This window comes from Oncorhynchus kisutch, linkage group LG10 (genome assembly GCF_002021735.2).
Source record: "Oncorhynchus kisutch isolate 150728-3 linkage group LG10, Okis_V2, whole genome shotgun sequence".
Classification (NCBI taxonomy): domain Eukaryota; kingdom Metazoa; phylum Chordata; class Actinopteri; order Salmoniformes; family Salmonidae; genus Oncorhynchus; species Oncorhynchus kisutch.
Window position 1 is genome coordinate 40,763,490 of NC_034183.2, and position 21,579 is coordinate 40,785,068.

Sequence of the window (21,579 nt, forward strand, 5' to 3'; positions counted from 1 at the left end):
CCTCTCATTTTAACCCCCCTCCCTCCCTCGCTCATAACAAGGTATTGCCTGGCTGTGATCGATGACTACTTTAGGCCATTAGTGCTCTATTGGCCACTAGTGTTAGGTAGTGGACTGACTGGGCTCTTACATTACTGACGACAGGGTCATAGGTTTTAAAAAGGCCCAATGAGAACCATAACATCTAACATCTAACGGCCATGTCTGCATGCAGACACACTCATTAAAACACACACACACACACTGCAGCCAGACATAACAAAGACCAGGCCAGACACCCTTCATCATACACACAAACACATAGACTAGGTCATGTGACTATGCATTCAAACCTGCACACACAGTAAGAACAGCGCACAGAGGCAAGCCCAGGCACGAATTAGGGCTGGGCGGTATACTGTATTTTACTATATACCGGTATTGATGCACGCACCGGTTTGGGTTTTTACTTTACCTTCAATAACAGCATTTCAGTGTTTTGTTTGTTAAATGTGATACGCAACTCCAGAGTGTGTAATGTCCGTTTTTATGGTTTACTCTCTTTGCTAGAGTCGTCTTTTTCCATCTCCTCCTGCTGCATGTCGCTTCCCACACCAAGCCCTTCCCCCTGTCACTCAAGGAGAAAGCAGTTGCTCGACCAAGGAGTCACAAGCACTTTCTTGCCGTTCACTCTGCAGTCTGCATGGTCAGATACAGTTGAATTCGTAGGTTTACATAGACCTTAGCCAAATATATTTAAGCTAAGTTTTTCACAATTCCTGACATTTAATCCTAGTAAAAATCCCCTGTCTTAGGTCAGTTAGGATCACCACTTTATTTTAAGAATGTGAAATGTCAGAATAATAGTAGAGAGAATGATTTATTTCAGCTTTTATTTCTTTCATCACAGAAATGCAGAAACGTGCTCCTAGACCTTAGTGCTGCTTTTGATACCATCGATCACCACATTCTTTTGGAGAGATTGGAAACCCAAATTGGTCTACACGGACATGTTCTGGCCTGGTTTAGATCTTATCTGTCGGAAAGATATCAGTTTGTCTCTGTGAATGGTTTGTCCTCTGACAAATCAACTGTAAATTTCGGTGTTCCTCAAGGTTCCGTTTTAGGACCACTTTTGTTTTCACTATATATTTTACCTCTTGGGGATGTTATTCGAAAACATAATGTAAACTTTCACTGCTATGCGGATGACACACAGCTGTACATTTCAATGAAACATGGTGAAGCCCCAAAATTGCCCTCGCTAGAAGCATGTGTTTCAGACATAAGGAAGTGGATGGCTGCAAACTTTCTACTATTAAACTCGGACAAAACAGAGATGCTTGTTCTAGGTCCCAAGAAACAAAGAGATCTTCTGTTGAATCTGACAATTAATCTTAATGGTTGTACAGTCGTCTCAAATAAAACTGTGAAGGACCTCGGCGTTACTCTGGACCCTGATCTCTCTTTTGAAGAACATATCAAGACCATTTCGAGGACAGCTTTTTTCCATCTACGTAACATTGCAAAAATCAGGAACTTTCTGTCCAAAAATGATGCAGAAAAATTAATCCATGCTTTTGTCACTTCTAGGTTAGACTACTGCAATGCTCTATTTTCCGGCTACCCGGATAAAGCACTAAATAAACTTCAGTTAGTGCTAAATACGGCTGCTAGAATCCTGACTAGAACCAAAAAATGTGATCATATTACTCCAGTGCTAGCCTCTCTACACTGGCTTCCTGTCAAAGCAAGGGCTGATTTCAAGGTTTTACTGCTAACCTACAAAGCATTACATGGGCTTGCTCCTACCTATCTCTCTGATTTGGTCCTGCCGTACATACCTATACGTACGCTACGGTCACAAGACGCAGGCCTCCTAATTGTCCCTAGAATTTCTAAGCAAACAGCTGGAGGCAGGGCTTTCTCCTATAGAGCTCCATTTTTATGGAACGGTCTGCCTACCCATGTCAGAGACGCAAACTCGGTCTCAACCTTTAAGTCTTTACTGAAGACTCATCTCTTCAGTGGGTCATATGATTGAGTGTAGTCTGGCCCAGGAGTGGGAAGGTGAACGGAAAGGCTCTGGAGCAACGAACCGCCCTTGCTCTCTCTGCCTGGCCGGTTCCCCTCTTTCCACTGGGATTCTCTGCCTCTAACCCTATTACAGGGGCTGAGTCACTGGCTTGCTGGGGCTCTCTCATGCCGTCCCTGGAGGGGGTGCGTCACCTGAGTGGGTTGATTCACTGTTGTGGTCATCCTGTCTGGGTTGGCGCCCCCCCCCCTTGGGTTGTGCCGTGGCGGAGATCTTTGTGGGCTATACTCAGCCTTGTCTCAGGATGGTAAGTTGGTGGTTGAAGATATCCCTCTAGTGGTGTGGGGGCTGTGCTTTGGCAAAGTGGGTGGGGTTATATCCTTCCTGTTTGGCCCTGTCCGGGGGTGTCCTCGGATGGGGCCACAGTGTCTCCTGACCCCTCCTGTCTCAGCCTCCAGTATTTATGCTGCAGTAGTTTGTGTCGGGGGGCTGGGGTCAGTTTGTTATATCTGGAGTACTTCTCCTGTCCTATTCGGTGTCCTGTGTGAATCTAAGTGTGCGTTCTCTAATTCTCTCCTTCTCTCTTTCTTTCTCTCTCTCGGAGGACCTGAGCCCTAGGACCATGCCCCAGGACTACCTGACATGATGACTCCTTGCTGTCCCCAGTCCACCTGGCCATGCTGCTGTTCCAGTTTCAACTGACCTGAGCCCTAGGACCATGCCCCAGGACTACCTGACATGATGACTCCTTGCTGTCTCCAGTCTACCTGGCCATGCTGCTGCTCCAGTTTCAACTTCCACCTGACTGTGCTGCTGCTCTAGTTTCAACTGTTTCGCCTTATTATTATTCGACCATGCTGGTCATTTATGAACATTGAACATCTTGGCCATGTTCTGTTATAATCTCCACCCGGCACAGCCAGAAGAGGACTGGCCACCCCACATAGCCTGGTTCCTCTCTAGGTTTCTTCCTAGGTATTGGCCTTTCTAGGGAGTTTTTCCTAGCCACCGTGCTTCTACACCTGCATTGCTTGCTGTTTGGGGTTTTAGGCTGGGTTTCTGTACAGCACTTTGAGATATCAGCTGATGTACGAAGGGCTATATAAATAAATTTGATTTGATTTGATTTGATATGAAAATGCTGAAAATAATTTTTGTTTGAAGTTGGATTGAAGAGTATAAAATAGCCCCTTACATTATAAGTGATTTTGATGTGTTGCCACCCTAGAGTCATGCACTACTCAAAGCACATTTAAAACTTTTATTATTCAAAAACATAAAATACCTTAAAATACCGTCAAAAATGTTTTTACAAATATATATATTATGATATGATATTTTGGTCATATCGCCCAGCGCTGGCACAAGACAATAGAGTTTGGTTCTAAAGGTCACAACAGCATTTCACACTCAGTACATGCCGATTAAGCACTGTGTGGCAGTCTAATATGTCATGTTATTACAGAAAGGGAGTCACTGACCCCTATCCACAGTCTGTATGTGGTCTCTAAAACAGACATTAGCTCAGTACCAGCCGGGGTCTAGTGGAAGACACTGGTAGACACTGGAGGTCAACCGATTAATCGTAATGGCTGATTAATTAGGGCCGATTTCAAGTTTTCATAACAATCGGAAATCTGTATTTAGCCGTTTATTTAAATAGTTTTTTACACCTTTATTTATCCTTTATTTACCTAGGAAAGTCAGTTCAGAACACATTCTTATTTTCAATGAAGGCCTAGGAACGGTGGGTTAACTGCCTTGTTTAGAGGCAGAATGACAGATATTTACCTTGTCAGCTCGGGGATTCAATCTACCTTACAGTTAACTAGTCCAATGCTCTAACCACCTGATTACATTGCACTCCATGAGGAGACTGCCTGTTACGCGAATGCAGTAAGAAGCCAAGGTAAGTTGCGAGCTAGCATTAAAACTTATCTTATCAAAAATAATCAATCAATCATAATCACTAGTTAACTACACATGGTTGATGAAATTACTAGTTTATCTAGCGTGTCCTGCGTTGCATATAATCGATGTGGTGCATATTCGCGAAAAAGGACTGTCATTGCTCCAATGTGTACCTAACCATAAACTTAATATTGCCTGCTAACATGACTCGTTGCGAACCGTGAAGACTATTTCTTCCTAACAAAGACAGCCAACTTCGCCAAACGGGGGATGATTTAACAAAGGAGCATTTGCGAAAAAAGCACAATGGTTGTACAACTGTACCTAACCATAAACATCCATGCATTTCTTAAAATCAATACACAGAAGTATATCTGAATGAACAATGAACACTTTATTTTAACTTAATATAATACATCAATAAAATCAATTTAATCTCAAATAAATAATGAAACATGTTCAATTTGGTTTAAATAATACAAAAACAAAGTGTTGGAGAAGAAAGTAAAAGTGCAATATGTGCCATGTAAAAAAGCTAACGTTTAAGTTCATTGCTCAGAGCATGAGGACATATGAAAGCTGGTGGTTCCTTTTAACATGAGTCTTCAATATTCCCAGGTAATAAGTTTTAGGTTGTAGTTATTATAGGACTATTTCTCTCTATACCATTTGTATTTCATATACCTTTGACTATTGGATGTTCTAATAGGTACTTTAGTATTGCCAGCCTAATCTCGGGAGTTGATAGGCTTGAAGTCATAAACAGCGCAATGTAGATAGTTCGCAACGGTGCCTCCCGGGTGGCGCAATGGTTAAGGGCACAGTACTGCAGAGACTCTGGGTTTGCGCCCAGGCCAACCGATTAATCGTGGGGCGACACACAATTGGCCTAGCGTTGCCCGGGTTAGGGAGGGTTTGGCCGGGAGGGAAATCCTTGTCTCATCGCGCACCAGCGACTCCTGTGGCTGGGCGCATTGCGCGATAACATTTTGCCGGGTGCACGTTGTTTCCTCCGACACATTGGTGCGGCTGGCTTCCGGGTTGGATGGCGCTGTGTTAAGAAGCAGTGCAGCTTGGTTGGCTTGTGTATCGGAGGACGCATGACTTTGAACCTTCGTCTCTCCCGAGCCCGTACGGAGTTGTAACGATGAGACAAGATAGTAGCTACTAAAACAATTGGATACCACGAAAAAGGGGTAAAAAAAACAACAACAAAAAAAAACATTTGTTCGCAACGAGCCAGGCGGCCCAAACTGTTGCATATATCACCCATTTGGCGAAGTAGGCTGTGATGCAATGATAAATTAACTAGTGATTATGTTAAGATTGATCGTTTTTTATTAAATAGTTTAATGCTAGCTAGCATCTTACCTTGGCTCCTTGCTACACTTGCATAACAGGTAGTCAGCCTGCCACGCAGTCTCCTCGTGGAGTGCAATGTAATCTGCCATGATCGGTGTCCAAAAATGCCGATTACCGACTTTTATAAAAACTTGAAATCGGCCCGAATTAATCGTCCGTTCCGATTAATCGGTCGACCTCTAGATGTGACAATGTTAAAATCCATAACTTCAATATATGAACTGTCTAACTCTCAGTGTCTGGTGGAAAGCAGACTGAACCAGCTTTTCCTCAATGATCTTGCCTGTGCTTAGCTCCATTCCATTTATTTTTTATCCTGAAAAACTTCCCAGTCCTTAACAATTACAAGCATTCCCAAAACATGATGCAGCCACCATTCAAAAATCACATTGAGTCCATGCAACTTATTATGTGACTTGTTAAGCACATTTTTTCTTCTGAAATTATTTTGGCTTGACATAACAAAGGGGTTGAATACTTATTGACTCAAGACATTTCAGATTTGTATTTTTAATACATTTGTAAAAATGCTTATTTTTTCCCCACTTTGACATTATGGGCTATTGTGTGTAGGCTAGTTACAAAAAATGCAGCCTATAACACAACAAAATGTTCAAAAAGTGTGAATACATTCTGAAGGCACTATACACACACACACACACACACACACACACACACACACACACACACGCACACAAATAAAGAAAAACCCTGGAATGAGTAGGTGTCCAGACTTTTGATTGGTACTGTATGTTTTCCTAATTTCCTAATATTTTTAGGGGGAATTACGTGAAACATGAGAGCAAACACAACATTTAACGCACACACACACACACACACACACACACACACACACTCATACCCCACATCCTGTGTCTACCATCCGGGACACAAGGAAGTAAAGCATTGATTGATTAAAAAGCACTGACTGTACAGATTGCCATCACAACCTACCCACGAACAGCAACATACTAAATTACTCTGAACAACTATGGGTAAGTATGAGTCTAACGTTCATTAGTATCAATTAGCCACGTTAGCATTTTATATACACTTACAGACCTACCTGCACGTGTAATGGGACTATGTGTTGAACTGGATGAAGGTCAACAGAATCCACTCGAAACAGACATATTACAGTGGTAACTGAGGTACCTCTGAGTGCTTCAGCAGTGAAAAGCTCAATGGGAATTTAACATGTTATTGAACTTAATGTTGGTTGACTGTGACTGACTCCACAAGTGGGTTTTCTGATTAGCCAAATCATTGTGTCTGTCCCGTCCTCGCCTCTATCCTGTTCTCTCTATTCTTTGATGAAGGAAGGGAAATATGATAGAGCGCCAAAGCCAATCAATCTGTTCTGTAATTCAGCAGTATTTCTAACTCTCTATTCTGACGAGCGGAGCAGAAAAATAGGCTTCGTTGAGGTGGGTCATTAAACTCATTCACTTATATTAACGTTACATTCCTCAGCTTAGTGAAGCTCCGCCACCCCTGATGTACACTCGCTGGGAGATGAAGGGAACAGCGTATGTTTCATCTTCCTCTTCTTGGCTGTTTTATCTGAGGTACTCTCTCTCTCTCTCGCCCTCTCTCTCTCGCCCTCTCTCTCTCTCTCTCTTTCGCCCTCCCTCCCTCTCTCTCCCTCTCCCTCTCCATGTTTTCCTGTTTTGTTAGCAGCAGGTGCGAGAGGCTCTTGATTAGCGATGCAATCTCTTTGAAGCTTTATGAACACACACACACCTTAATTGAATCACCTTGTTGTTGCAAGAAACTTCCTGCATGGCAGGAAATGCAAACTTGTTAAGGGTTTAAAAGGCTTCTAATGTTTGTAATTTCCACTTTAAAAGTTCAGATTTGATTTGCCCTAACTAAACATGTATCAACCCCTACATAAATGCCTATTAATTATAATCTACACAATAATTCAGATTTCTTGTAACTGCAGGATTATTTTACTGCTGTGAGAAATGGGTCAAATTCAGATCCTACACCTAGGAAGGAAGAAAGATGTCAGTTTCTTGGCACCTGACAAATTGAATAGTGGGAAATTTGATTCTGGGGCTCCTGACAGGATGATATTGTGCAATATTAAATATGGATGAGTTCCTGACGAAGCAGAAGTGAAAATAATTAACCAGGCAAACTGTGAGGAATCTTAATTAAAAGAGGGATCTCTTTCTCCTTACCTCGTTTCCTGTCTCTCTACCTCTTTCTTTATATCTTCCCCTCTCGTCCCCTCTCTTCCCCTTCTTATTTTCTCATTAATTAACACAGTCCATTTCTCAGAGAACAAAAAGGCAGATGGCCAATAAAATTACAATTACTGAAAATGTCCCTAAAATCTGTAGATTTATGACACCGGGTTCCGCAACGACATCAGTTTTGTGGAGCCAAATGGGTTAAATGGACTGTTTAGGGTGTGCTTTTACTTGTTTGGTCATTAATAATGGCTATAAAGAACATTCCACTCTTCCCACTATATACCTGTACGAGATAGTAGCTGTGCAGTTCCACGGAATATGGTAATATCAGAATCCCTTTGGCAGGTATACAATAACCTTCCGCCCACAAGCTCTTTCTTCTCATACACACGTGTATATGCTCTACATGTGTACAAACACAAACACAATTTGCTCTTAGAATAGCTTCAATTCGGGCCTCCCAAGTGGCGCAGTGGTCTAAGGCATTGCATCGCAGTGCTAGCTGTACAACTAAAGATTCTGGGTTCGAGTCCAGGCTCTGTCGCAGCCGTCTGTGACCGGGAGACTCATGGGGTGGTGCACAATTGGCCCAGCATTGTCCGGGTTAGGGGAGGGTTTGGATGGCAGGGATGTCCTTGTCCCATTGCACACTAGCGACTCCTGTGGTGGGCTGGGCGCAGTGCACATTGACACGGTGTTTCCTCCGACACATTGGTTGCGGCTGCCTTCCGGGTTAAGTGGGCACTGTGTCAAGAAGCAGTGCGGCTTGGCTGGGTTGTGTTCCTCAATGGCAAACATGCACAAATGGATACCATCAATTGTCTCAAAATCCTTCTTTATCCTTTCTCCACCTCGTCATTTACACTGATTGAAGTGGATTTAACAAGTGAAATCAATGGGACCTGGTCAGTCTAGGTGTTTTTAATGTTTTGTACACTCAGTGTACATACAGCTGAGGTCAGAAGTTCACATACACTAAGTTGACTGTGCCTTTAAATAGCTTGTAAAATTCCATAAAATTATGTAATGGCTTTAGAAGCTTCTGAGTCAATTGGAGGTGTACCTGTGGATGTATTTCAAGGCCTACCTTCAAACTCAGTGCTTCTTTGCTTGACATCATTGGAAAATCAAAATAAATCAGCCAAGACCTCAGAAATAAAATTGTAGACCTCCACAAGTCTGTACAAACAACAGTATGTAAGTATAAACACCATGGGACCACGCAGTCGGTCAATACCGCTCAGAAAGGAGATGCGTTCTGTCTCCTAGAGATGAGCGTACTTTGGTGCGAAAAGTGCAAATCATTCCCAGAACAACAGCAAAGGACCTTGTGAAGATGCTTTAGTAAACAGGTACAAAAGTTAGAGGTCGGCCGATTAATCGGAATGGCCGATTAATTAGGGCCGATTTCAAGTTTTCATAACAATCGGAAATCGGTATTTTTTTTTTTATACCTTTATTTAACTTTTTAACTGGGCAAATCTGTTAAGAACACATTCTTATTTTCAATGACGGCCTAGGAACGGTGAGTTAACTGCCTTGTTCAGGGGCAGAATGACCGATTTTCACCTTGTCAGCTCGGGGATCCAATCTTGCAACCTTACAGTTAACTAGTCCAACGCTCTAACCACCTGCCTCACGAGGAGCCTGCGGTTACACGAATGCAGTAGAAGCCAAGGTAAATTGCTAGCTAGCATTAAACTTATCTTATAAAAAACAATCAATAAATCATAATCACTAGTTATAACTACACATGGTTGATGATATTACTAGTGTATCTAGCGTGTCCTGCGTTATATATAATTGATGCAAAGCTGGGGGATGATTTAACAAAAGCGCATTTGCGATAAAAGCACAATCGTTGGACGACTGTGCCTAACCATAAACACCAATGCCTTTCTTAAAATCAATACATAGAAGTATATATTTTTAAACCTGCATATTTAGCTAAAGGAAATCCAGGATAGCAGGCAGTATTAACCAGGTGAAATTGTGTCACTTCTCTTGCGTTCATTGCACGCAGAGTCAGGGTATATGCAACAGTTTGGGCCGACTAATTTGCCAGAATTTTACGTAACTATGAAATAACATTGAAGGTTGTGCAATGTAACAAGAATATTTACTTATTTCACTGAAATAACTGAAATAACAAATGTTATGTTTTAGAGATGATAGTTTCTAGATTCAACCATATTAATGACCAAAGGCTCGTATCTCTGTGTGTTATGTTATAATTAAGTCTATGATTTGATAGAGCAGTCTGACTGAGCGATGGTAGGCAGCAGTAGGCTCGTAAGCATTAATTCAAACAACACTTTCGTGTGTAACCGATGTGAAATGGCTAGTTAGCGGGGTGCGTGCTAATAGCGTTTCAAACGTCACTCGCTCTGAGACTTGGAGTAGTTGTTCCCCTTGCTCTGCATGGGCCGCGGCTTTTGTGGAGCGATGGGTAACGCTGCTTCGAGGGTGGCTGTTGTCGATGTGTTCCTGGTTCGAGCCCAGGTAGGGGCGAGGAGGGGGACGGAAGCTATACTGTTACACTGGCAATACCATAGTGCCTATAAGAACATCCAATAGTCAAAGGTATATGAAATACAAATGGTACAGAGAGAAATAGTACTATAAATACTATATTAACTACAACCTAAAACCTCTTACCTTGGAATAGTGAAGTCTCGCGTTAAAAGGAACCACCAACTGTCATATGTTCTCATGTTCTGAGCAAGGAACTCAAACGTTAGCTTTTTTTACATGGCACATACAGTGGGGAGAAGAAATATTTGATACACTGCCGATTTAGCAGGTTTTCCTACTTATCTCACTAGATACGTTAAAACCCACCTCTTCCTGGCGAATGTATCGATTGGAAATGGTTTTGCAGTGCGTTTATCGCAGTTATTTCTTGATGCGCATCAGTTCTCATGTTCCCTCACCTTGAAGAGCAGAAGCAGTCAGCCACAGCTGTTTCAATACCCACATACATGAAAACACTACTTAAATGTCAAATCAGTAAAAAATATAACAATGTGACTTTGAACACTAAGTGGGCAAGAGAGAGGGGTAGCGAATTACATATCATGTTTGATTGCATCGTACTGCATTTCACCCTTAACTCCTCTCTCTCCCTCTCAGTCAAGAGAATGAAAACCAAAGGGAAGAGCAAAGAGAGGCGGCTTATGGGGAAAAAAACTAAAGCTGCCCCTAAATGACTCTCTCGTTCTCTCTCTCTCTCCTTCCTTCTCTCTCTCTCCTCCCTTCCTTCTCTATCTACCAGCCCTGTCGCAGACTAATCCTAGATAATGAACAGACTTAAACCGCAAAATCTTTAATGACCGCATCAGATGTTCCATCCCAGACCAGGCCATCTTGGTTTAAAGCCAATAACAGACCTTTTCTTTACGGTCAACAACAGCTGCTGTATCAACCTGCATACATGCATGCTTGGGTAGGCTTGTATGCATAGTGTGTGTGCATGTGACTGTGTGCATCTGTACTGTACCGTGTGTGCATAGGTACGTACATATTTGCATGTATAAGTGGGTGCGTGTGTGTGTGTGTGTGCCACGCATGAATGTCTGTCTGAGTGTGTCAAGATCAGACAGTGACCAATGTGTTCCAATGAGGTCAGTTACCCCCACCCCCACCGACTACCCATCCCTGGGGTCTTGGGATGAAATGGATTGGTTCTAAATAAAGTTGTGTGATTCAGGACATGAGTGGCCACGAGTGCACCTGTGTGCAGTGGGTAGGCAGGCACCTTTTACAGCTGACATGCATTCATGGGCAGCAAAGCAGAAAGCAGCACCTGCGCTCAGACAGGACCCGGGACGGACAGGAGCAACTACACAGAACAGTCCACCCGCGGTGTCCCAGGAGGAGGGGGGAAAGAGAAGGAAGTGGAGGTTGAGCATGGTAAGCGCTGATGTCTGTGGCAGAGCTACAAAGACCGGACAGAACCAAACAGAACTGCTCCTAATATGACACACTACTGAAGTTTCAACAACCGAAACACAGCAATCTGCCTGAGAAACTAACTGGCCGGGTGCAACATCAAACAGTCGACACAGATATCATTTAAAATAGACCAAGGTGACCAATTGTGCTGTGGATGTATGAATTTGCCAGGCGGTCGGGTCGTCGTACTCACCTACAGACTTGATAACTGGAGAGGGACACGGAGAGAGGGAGAGAGAGAGAGAGCAGACTTTCTGGTGTTCTGCTGCATTGAAGCCGGCGTAATGATATGTAAAGGTCTCGGTCGAGCACGGCCGGCACAGCTGGCCTCAGAGAGGTACTTCTTAAGGGTGAGTGGGATGTTAAAGCGCATCGTCAAACAGCTTATAAAATCTTAATGCAGTTCAGGGACGGCGCTCCAAAGAAAACAAACATTATCGACAACAACAGGGCATAAACAGAGCGGCCATCAGACACGGATAAGCATGCACTACACACACACACACACACCATTATCTGTGAATCTCAGTAAGTGTGTGTAAGGCGGAGGAACATGGGCCTCTCAGTAATAGTGGTGTAGAGCGGAGTATATTGAGTGTCAGCTCCCACTGACACATGGGCAGGAGGTCTGAATAGAGAGAGGCCAGGGGGGGAGACTCTGATGGGGTAAACACATTGAAAACAGACCCCATGAAGCAGTGGATGAAAAGGAGAGAGAGGGAGAGCTTGAGGAGAGATCAGTGGGGCTGAGGATGGGGGAGCAGGGTGGGGGGAGGCAGGGGTGTATACACAGTCCTCCTCCCCTATAGATGTGTACCTACGAGAAATCAACATCTTCTTGGGCCTGCCTGATTTTCTCCCAAGGCTTGAATATCTTCTGTGGCTCTTCATCTCTCCATCTTCACCCCTCAAATCACTCTTTCCCTCAACCCCTTTTCTCCGTTAGCCAGCCAGCCCCCCCCCCCTCTATGATAAAGAGCCCCGAGAGCTTGTTACAGCGTGTTAAGATATCAGCTCAGCTCGGATCAGCACAGTCGACAGGGCTGCCGATGACGCTACGCAATGTCTCGAATACCGGGGCCCCGAGCGCTGCAAACCATCAAAGAGAACCGGGGCGGGGCATCTAGGCCGCCTCGTCGTCGCTCTCACTGCAACGCATGACAAGCAAAATCCCCTCAAGGTAAAGAGTCGCTCTGGGAGCTTAGTGAGAACCCTGCTACGGGTTTATAGAGGAGATATGTACGAGCGGTGTAATTGTCATCAACGCAAACAGCCTTATCCACTACGGAGTTCGCTAGAGGTAAGAGAGATGAGGTAGGCAGGGAGGAAGGGGGGGAAGAAAAAAGAGAGAGACTCAATAGGATTTCATCCACTCTCAAAGGGTACAGAATCTTCAGAGGAGGATACACGCTTGTGAGTGTGTGTGTGGTTAATTATGAGGCTGTGGCTGTGTGACGCTAGTGTTGGCTCTGCGCTGAGCGGAGATCTTAGTGCAGAGATACCAAACCATCAAAGCCTTTGCTGTCCCTCGGCAAGGACCGGCCTGGAAAATCACATTTCACCCCTCTCTCCCAAAATGACACACACACACACACACGCACACACATACACCCTCGTGGCAACAAGGACAGCACAGTTCCAGGGACCTCACCTCAACTCCTAAATCCTACTTTTAGCAAACTCTGATTTCCCACTCCTAAGCCATAGCAAGACATTCGCGTCGGATTCCCTCAAGGGAGAATGTGAAGCATTAAAGCAGACATCTTCTTCAGGGTCTAGGCTAGGGCGATTGAATGGCTAGTCATGGCCCTATGGCCCTGAAACTAACTCAGAATACACAGGGAGAGGGGGGGGGGGGGACAAGGCCAGCAAAATAACCTGCTTTCTGACTTCCAACACAAACTTTTAAGAACGAACCCTGTGATGTTGACAATGACATGCGGCAGAGACAGGGCCCCTGTGCTCTGTAGCTCTGTCACTGAACAGAAAGCTAGGTATTACGTCTAGCAGATAGATTTAATACCTTTAGAGGTGCCTATGTTTAATTCATGAACGTTCTTTCGCGGAGCGCATGTTGGTCCGCATCGCAGCGCTCCCCTCGCTCTCTGACTACAGAGTGAGAACTGGTCATGAAAAACAGGATTATAAACAGGGGATGTAAATAAACCTGAGTCACATTAAGATATACCCTAATCTGTGTAGGGGATTAGGCGATGATACCCTGTCAGGCGCTGGGGGAGATCAAATGGAAACAAAACAACAGAGAGAACAAGACGGAGAGAGGAAGAGGAAACAGGATTTCTGTGCCGGGAGTTTGACTTTGAACAATATGTCAGTTTGCGCAGGCAGTAGAGTGGCGACGAGGTGTAATATCGGGCCACGGCAGAGAGGGAAATCCGGCTTGGCGGTAAACAAGGTAATCAGAGGAAAGAAAAGAAACAACAAAAACAAGAAACCACAAATTCCCCTGGTTGCACCCTTCTCTCATTGGGCTTTGGGGGGAGAGAGCGAGAGAGAGAGCTAGAGCGAGAGAGAGAAGTTTAGAGAGAGCGAGAGAGAGAGAGGTTTTTATGAGGGCCCCACTACTGTCCAATACAATGCTGCTGTCCGTCATTGTTACCTCAAAGCCTAAGATAACGCTGACGCAAGTTGATAAAAGGTGGTTCACATTGACCCTTGCAGGTAAACACTAGTCGGGGTTTCCTGAACTGGGTAGCATGGGTGGACATTTGGTTTTTTTGCCCAAATTTTGTAGTGCTAGGGCAAAAACCAAAACATGCACCCAGGGGGAGCCCCCCAGGACAGAGTTTGGGAAACTCTACACTAGAGGAGACTGCCTCTCCTCTCCATGTCAGTAGCATGTGGCCGGTTGGCCAGGTCAACCATGTGTCTACTGGTGGAAAGAGCAGCCTGATTGGCAGGCCCAAAAGACAAACATTTATATTAACGCCTCTACCGTGCTCCAGGCTCTGCCTGTGATACCAGTCTACCAGTCTACCGTGCTCCAGGCTCTGCCTGTGACACCAGTCTACCAGTCTACCGTGCTCCAGGCTCTGCCTGTGACACCAGTCTACCAGTCTACCGTGCTCCAGGCTCTGCCTGTGACACCAGTCTACCAGTCTACCGTGCTCCAGGCTCTGCCTGTGACACCAGTCTACCGTGCTCCAGGCTCTGCCTGTGACACCAGTCTACCAGTCTACCGTGCTCCAGGCTCTGCCTGTGACACCAGTCTACCAGTCTACCGTGCTCCAGGCTCTGCCTGTGACACCAGTCTACCAGTCTACCGTGCTCCAGGCTCTGCCTGTGACACCAGTCTACCAGTCTTCCGTGCTCCAGGCTCTGCCTGTGACACCAGTCTACCAGTCTACCAGTCTACCGTGCTCCAGGCTCTGCCTGTGACACCAGTCTACCAGTCTACCAGTCTACCGTGCTCCAGGCTCTGCCTGTGACACCAGTCTACCAGTCTACCGTGCTCCAGGCTCTGCCTGTGACACCAGTCTACCAGTCTACCAGTCTACCGTGCTCCAGGCTCTGCCTGTGACACCAGTCTACCAGTCTACCAGTCTACCGTGCTCCAGGCTCTGCCTGTGACACCAGTCTACCAGTCTACCGTGCTCCAGGCTCTGCCTGTGTTATTCACATCTGCTCCTCTATCTGTATGTATGTATGTATGTATGTACTGTACGTGTGTGTGTGTGTATCTCTCTATCCTCATTTCCCCTCTCTTCTTCTCCGTCGCACTCGCTCTCACTTTGTTTGTCTCACCTCTGTTTCTCCTCTCTCTATCTCCCTCTCTCTCCCCTTCCCCTTTTTCTCCCCTCTCTCTCCCCTTCCCCCTCTCCCCTTCCCCCCTCTCCCCTTCCCCTCTCTCTCCCCTTCCCCTCTCCCCTTCCCCCCTTCCCCTCCCCTCTCTCTCTCTCCCCTTCCCCTCTCTCTCTCTCCCCTTCCCCTCTCTCTCCCCTTCCCCTCTCCCCTTCCCCTCCCCTCTCTCTCTCTCCCCTTCCCCTCTCTCTCTCTCCCCTTCCCCTCTCTCTCTCTCCCCTCTCTCTCTCTCCTTCCCCTCTCTCTCTCCCCTTCCCCTCTCTCTCTCCCCTTCCCCCTCCCCTCTCTCCCCTTCCCCCCTCTCTCCCCTTCCCCCCTCTCTCCCCTTCCCCTCGCTCCCTCCATACATATTGCTTTGCTGTGCCACTGCCAGTATGACCCAGGTTTCCCTCATGTGGCAGGGACCATTCTCATTAGTACGCAGACAGCCCATAAAGGCCTGTGAAATATTCTCCCCCCAGCACAGACCCACAGCCCTATAAATCACCACAACCTCCACAGCCACAGAGCAGCCCACTGGCAAATCAATGGTAGGCTAGAGACCCAAGCACTCACGTGCAATCCATAGGGGCCGATTGGGGTGACGGGACAGAGGGAGGGTGGTAGGGAAGGAGGAGAGGATAGAGGAAAGGGAGGAGGGATTGAGGGAGCAGAAAGGAGGATTAGAGGAGGGAGTGGTACAGTGGAGAGGAAGGAGGGAGAGAGGGAGGGTGGTAGGGAAGGAGGAGAGGATAGAGGAAAGGGTGAGGGAGGAGGGATTGAGGGAGCAGAAAGGAGGATTAGAGGAGGGAGTGGTACAGTGGAGAGAGGGGGGAGAGAGAGAGGGAGGGAGGAAGAGAAGTGGGGAGGGGGAGAGAGGATAGAGGGGTGAAATCAGTGAAAGGAGTGAGTGTAGATAAGGAGGGAGGGAGTGGAGAGAGAGAGAGAGAGAGAGAGAGAGAGAGAGAGAGAGAGAGAGAGAGAGAGAGAGAAAAAGAGAGAAAGCATCCTGTTGATGATGAATGTGTCCTCATGGAGAATGCGACAGAGATATAGAGAGAGCTAGAGGCTTCACAGCTCCCTGAATCGGTTTTCCTTTTTCCATAATATTTGAGATGGTGAAAAGCACAGAGAGAGTAATGATCTTCTCTATCCTCAGGCAGACACACAGACGGCCCACTTGCTCGCTCCCCCTCTCTCTCTCTCACACACACCGAGCGAGACACACACTCGCCTCTCAAGCGCTCACCCACTGAGACACACACTAATTGGATTATAACTATGCAAATGGACAGTGTGAACTACACACACACACACACACACACACACACACACACACACACACACACACACACACACATAAACACAAACACACAGGGTCTGTAGATCCCATAGCCTCTCTTAAATTCCGTCCGAATTACAATACACACTGTGTCAATACAAGGCCATTATTCTAACAGTCCCACACTCAACAGCAGCAGTGAGGGAGAGAGAGTACAACCAGACCCGGTCCCATATAGACTCGGTCGGGTCCAGACCCGGTCCCATATAGACCCGGTCGGGTCCAGACCCAATTTTTCTGCTACTTTATAAACTGAAGCTATTATTGCGGAAGCTAGCTGAGGCATACAAGAACCGAGGAGCTCAAGTCGGTGGGGGGAGGGGCCGTACAGCGCGCGTGTGTGCGTGGGGGGGGCTGAGTAGCAGGCAAAGGGAAGGCGGGAGAGAGGGACAGCAGCAACCAAGCCGACACGCACTAGTTACTAACATGTAGCTGCCAAAGCTAGGTTAAGTATCTTCCCATCTGATTACATAGCACCTGTTTTGACTGCATCAAACCCGAGAAGTGAAGCTCGCTGAGTAGGCTAATTCAGGCTATATAGGCTGCGCTTTCCCCCATCCTAGCTGCGCAATTACAACAACAGCTCCATTCAGAGTATAAAGTAGCAGCCTACCTGTTGGCTATTGGTCGTTGTAGCCTATCCTTCTCATTTAACTTTGAATTCTTCCTTGATTTCCTAACGTGCTTGCCAAGGCACACACAGAGCCAGAGGCTATTGCCGCTTTGATGTCTTGTGATTGGGTCGTCAACAACAAGCTACACGCGCCACTGTCGTGAAAATCCTGCGCAGCGGCATAAGAGACCATTTTCTCTCTTTCTCTCTACACTGCAGCAGTCGCATTCGGATCTGTACGGGTCCTTACCGGCAAATCAGTTATAATTACTAATACTCGAGACCCGTGACAATCAAATCAGATCCTTGGGACAATGACAGAATTTCAGACCCAGCCCTGTCGGGTCCAGGGTAATACCCGTGAAGACCTCTACCCTAAGGCTACAACTGAACTCTACTATAATTCACTAACACTACTACAACACCCAAACCCATTCGCAAAAGGAAGGTATTGGCACTGTAGTAGAACATGATACTATTGAAGACAGCTATTCTTTCTGACTTTCGCATCTCTGTGGCCTGTTTATGCCTAGTCAAATCTGTACCCTATCCAGCCAACATCATGACACTCGGGGGGGGGGTCAGTTCTGCTAAAATATGGTTTGGGATACCGAGAGGAAAGCATCCTCTCCTCAATAATGACAGGACCAGGGATATTAGTGCAACGGGGGTTGATGCTGTGACTGCACACAAACAGGTAGACATGCAGGAAACAAGGTAGCTCAGCTTGACATTCCGGTGCTGCTTTACTGTAGCTGGACATGGCTCCTGTTCTACCCGCCTCCGCGTGTGACTGTGAGGTATCCAGCCCGTCTGTCACAATCAGGTGTCTCCAGCTATCCTGCCGCAGTGTGTGTCCCAGCACAATCTGGAGTCTACTCTGTCGCACCTGCTGCTGGGGGGGAGGGGAGGGGGGGGGGGGGGGGTAGCATTCCTGTACACCCCCTCTCCCTCCTACCACATAAAACCCAGATTGTTTTCTTCTAGACAGACGGACGTGCGCGTGCATGCGCGTGCACTTGTGTCAGCACGTGTGTGCGTGTACTTGTGTGCGAGCGGGCTAAATGCCAGGGCTGACTCATACGACACCAGTCTTTTCAACACACACACACACACATTTCTACTGGCATGTTTTTACTGCCAGCTACAAAGAGGACTCGTGTCAGCTCTGACCTAGAGCTGGCGTGGGTGTGAGACGTGCAGCCTCCGTGCATCCCTCTACTCTTCTCTGTACTGAAGAGCTCTAAAGCATGCAAAGCGTACCAGCCTTTTAAAATGGTTGGGTAGGTTTCATCTATCTGAGTGGTGAGCACAGGATCCCTACAGGGTCAGGGTGAATTGATTAAGACCCTGCCCTCTGACCTGATGTGTTGCCTTTAAAGTATGACCCCAAAATGGGCTGTTGTCGTAAAGCAGGGCTCTCCAACCCTGTTCCTGGAGAGCTACCGCCCTGTAGGTTTTCCCTCCGACCCTAATCTAACGCATCCTGATTCTAATAATTAGCTGGCTGATGAGTTGAATCAGGTTAGTTTACAACTGGGGTTGGAGCGAAAACCTACAGGAGGGTAACTCTGCAGGATGTTTCCGTGCATGTTGGAGACCAGGGTACGATGTGATGTTTGGCATTTCTCCTGGCATTACCGCGTGCATGTTCATTTGCCTGGGTCGAGCTTTACACACAGCGAGAGGCGTGAAATGTGCGTTAATGTCTAATCCGTGGACAGCTCTTCCCTGGCTACAATAGAGTGTCTCTGTCTCAGACACACTCAGTGCTGTTGTGTAGAACTATTGTGTTGTGTTCCTGTGCGACTGAGACCGGAGCAGGGGCTGAGACTGGGCCAGACAGGCAGTGTGTGTGGGGGGGGGGGGGGGGGTGAGCAAAACAACACTGCTTTGACACTGCAATAATCACGTCCATAAAGGAGGGGGGGGGCATCTGTTTCACACCAGGAGGATAAATAAAACCCTTTCTTAACTGGCGTCATCCAATATCATCCAGAGCGGCCTTGTTTAGGAAAGTGTTTTAAAATTCCAATTCAACTAAATACCAAGGGTTGATATTCCCCCCCCAAAATGAATTGTATTGCACTGAAATAAGTTAGAATATTTTTCTGTTTTATGTGTCTCTCTATGTCTGTGTGTCTACACACACACACACACCTGATGAGGAGGGGTGTGGCCTCCCTCCCCTCTCTGTCTCTCGGGGCAACAGGAGCGGAATCCCCTCTGAGGCTGGTGTGAAAGACACTAGGAGGAAGAGAGACATGCAGGAGAGGAGGGAGGGATGAGGAGAGACACGCACAAAATACACCCAATCTAGCAGGACTTATTCTAATACCGGAGAAGGCTTGTGGGTAATCCCTGTGGAGAGGGACAGAGGCCTGGCACTGAGACTGAGACAGAGACAGAGACGGATCATATTGGCAGTGGCACAGGAGAGAGGGGGAGAGGTGTGCTGCCTGAGATAGGTGCAGGGCTGCCGGGTCAGGTTACTGGGCTAAGTTAGCGTCTTGGCAGTGTTGTGACCAGGCTTAAGGCAGCGAGCCCAGAGGTGGTGCGCTGGTTGTAGAGCACAGATTGTTATGGGGCGAGACAAAATGTCAGGGGCCACTGCTGTTCTGGCACATCATGTTTTGTTTACCAGTATGAATTACTTTGCCCTTCTCTCCAACCCTCCCCTCTCCTCTACCCATGTCCTCTCCTCTGTTCTCATCTCCTTTATTCTCCCCTCTGCTCCTCTCCTCCTCTCTCCCGTCTCCCCCGCTCCTGTGTTGTGTTTTTAGCTGGCGATGTGGGGCTTGGGGAGCCACTGCAAGCAGCACTGGCATCTGCTGGAGAGCTTGGCGCACCGCCAGAGGGTATCGCTTTGGCAACCAGCCGTGCCATCGGATTTATCTCCAACCTGTCAGCTGATGCCCTTTGTGGGGGTAAGACAAGCGGGCACAGCCTCCTTGGCTTGGCATGGCGCTGGCACTCTCCGCTCCTCTCTTCCCAGGTTGTCTGCCATGCATGCCTTCGAAAGACCCTGGCCTTTTAAAGCACCAGGCATAGCACAGGAGACCTGGAAGGCAGCACCATGAAATGCCACCCAGCTCTCGTTGGCTAGGGGGTACAAGTCCCGAGGAGTAGAGAGGAGGAGAGGGTGGGAGACAGAAAGAGAGAGCGAGAGGGACAGGTTGAAATATAGAGAGAAGCTAAGTAGCTTATATGTAGAGGAATGACTAGATAGAGGGAGAGCAGATGGGGAAAGAGTCTCTTCCCAGTCTGGCTGGCAGGTTTAAAGTTGGGGAACGAGAGGGAGAGTGGGGTCATGTTTGAGATGCTGGTTGTGGGGACCAGCATCTCTGTCATTGACCTGTGTGTGGCACAGTAGGCTTTTTTTTGCTGTAACTGAGGGCATTACCTTCAAATAACAACAGCATCAACTCACTTCCATCAGGACAAAGGCTGTGTTTATAGATCTGTTGCAGTGTTGTGACACTAGCACCGCTCGTTTAAAAGAACTTTCCCAACGAGTGTTGTCGCCAATCATTATAATCTGTAGCCAGTCAATGTTAGACAAGCTTGCAAATGCCACGCTATGCCTAGGACAACAAGCAGGTGTGCACGTGCAGTGCTGCTATTGGCTATGACACGTGGAGACAAAAATGAATTGGCAACATTAACTTAACTGTTCATCCAATTAGTTTGCGTGGCAAATTCTTCATTGATCATTTGCTGGCTGACTCTTCAAATTGTGTTCATTATGAAATGACTTAATCAATTCAAGTACCAATTAAGTAAATTATTGATATCTACAATGGTATCTGTTTCCAGACCCTTCTTTTCAATGTGCTCATACAATCATTTTACTATGAAAATAATAGTCAAGTTCCCATCCACTCAGCGGTGGCAATATGAACTCCATATCCACATTACATTGTAAAAACTCCCAACACCTGCTCTGGTGACCCTATGTGCAATGCATATTGATGCCCCCAGGCGCCTCCACAATACAATGGGGATCACATATGTGCTACAGTATAGTATCTGCTCATGGACATGTGTTAGGCAGGTGTTAGGCTACTTACGACAGTTTTCTTCATCGCTGTTGTCAGAGCAGTCATCGTCCTCGTCACATCTCCAGAGGGTAGGTATGCACCTTCCGTTCTTGCATTGAAACTGACCCGTTTCGCAATTCGTATCAGTATGAGTTCCTGCAGATAAGAACAAGTTAAACCCGTAAATAAAACAGTAAAACAATGTATATATGTTTAGGTTTTGTTACAAAATATAGGTTGTGCGCCAGGGACATGTCACCAATTCATCCCAAAACGCCCACGCGCAACGCGCACAACTGTTCTATCGCTGGTAGGAAACGTTGATATGAAATTGCTAG

At 46.6% G+C, this 21,579-nt stretch overlaps 1 protein-coding gene across 4 annotated transcripts in view; it reads right to left on the reverse strand.

Annotated features, from left to right (window-relative positions):
* The window catches only part of LOC109897537 (low-density lipoprotein receptor-related protein 8), a 263,445-nt gene that overhangs the window by 240,846 nt on the left and 1,020 nt on the right, over positions 1-21,579 (reverse strand). For all 4 annotated transcript variants that reach the window (XM_031833689.1, XM_031833692.1, XM_031833688.1 and 1 more), the window contains exon 2: positions 21,272-21,397. In XM_031833689.1, the coding sequence (XP_031689549.1) occupies positions 21,272-21,397 (126 nt within the window). The remainder of the gene's footprint in view (positions 1-21,271; positions 21,398-21,579) is intronic.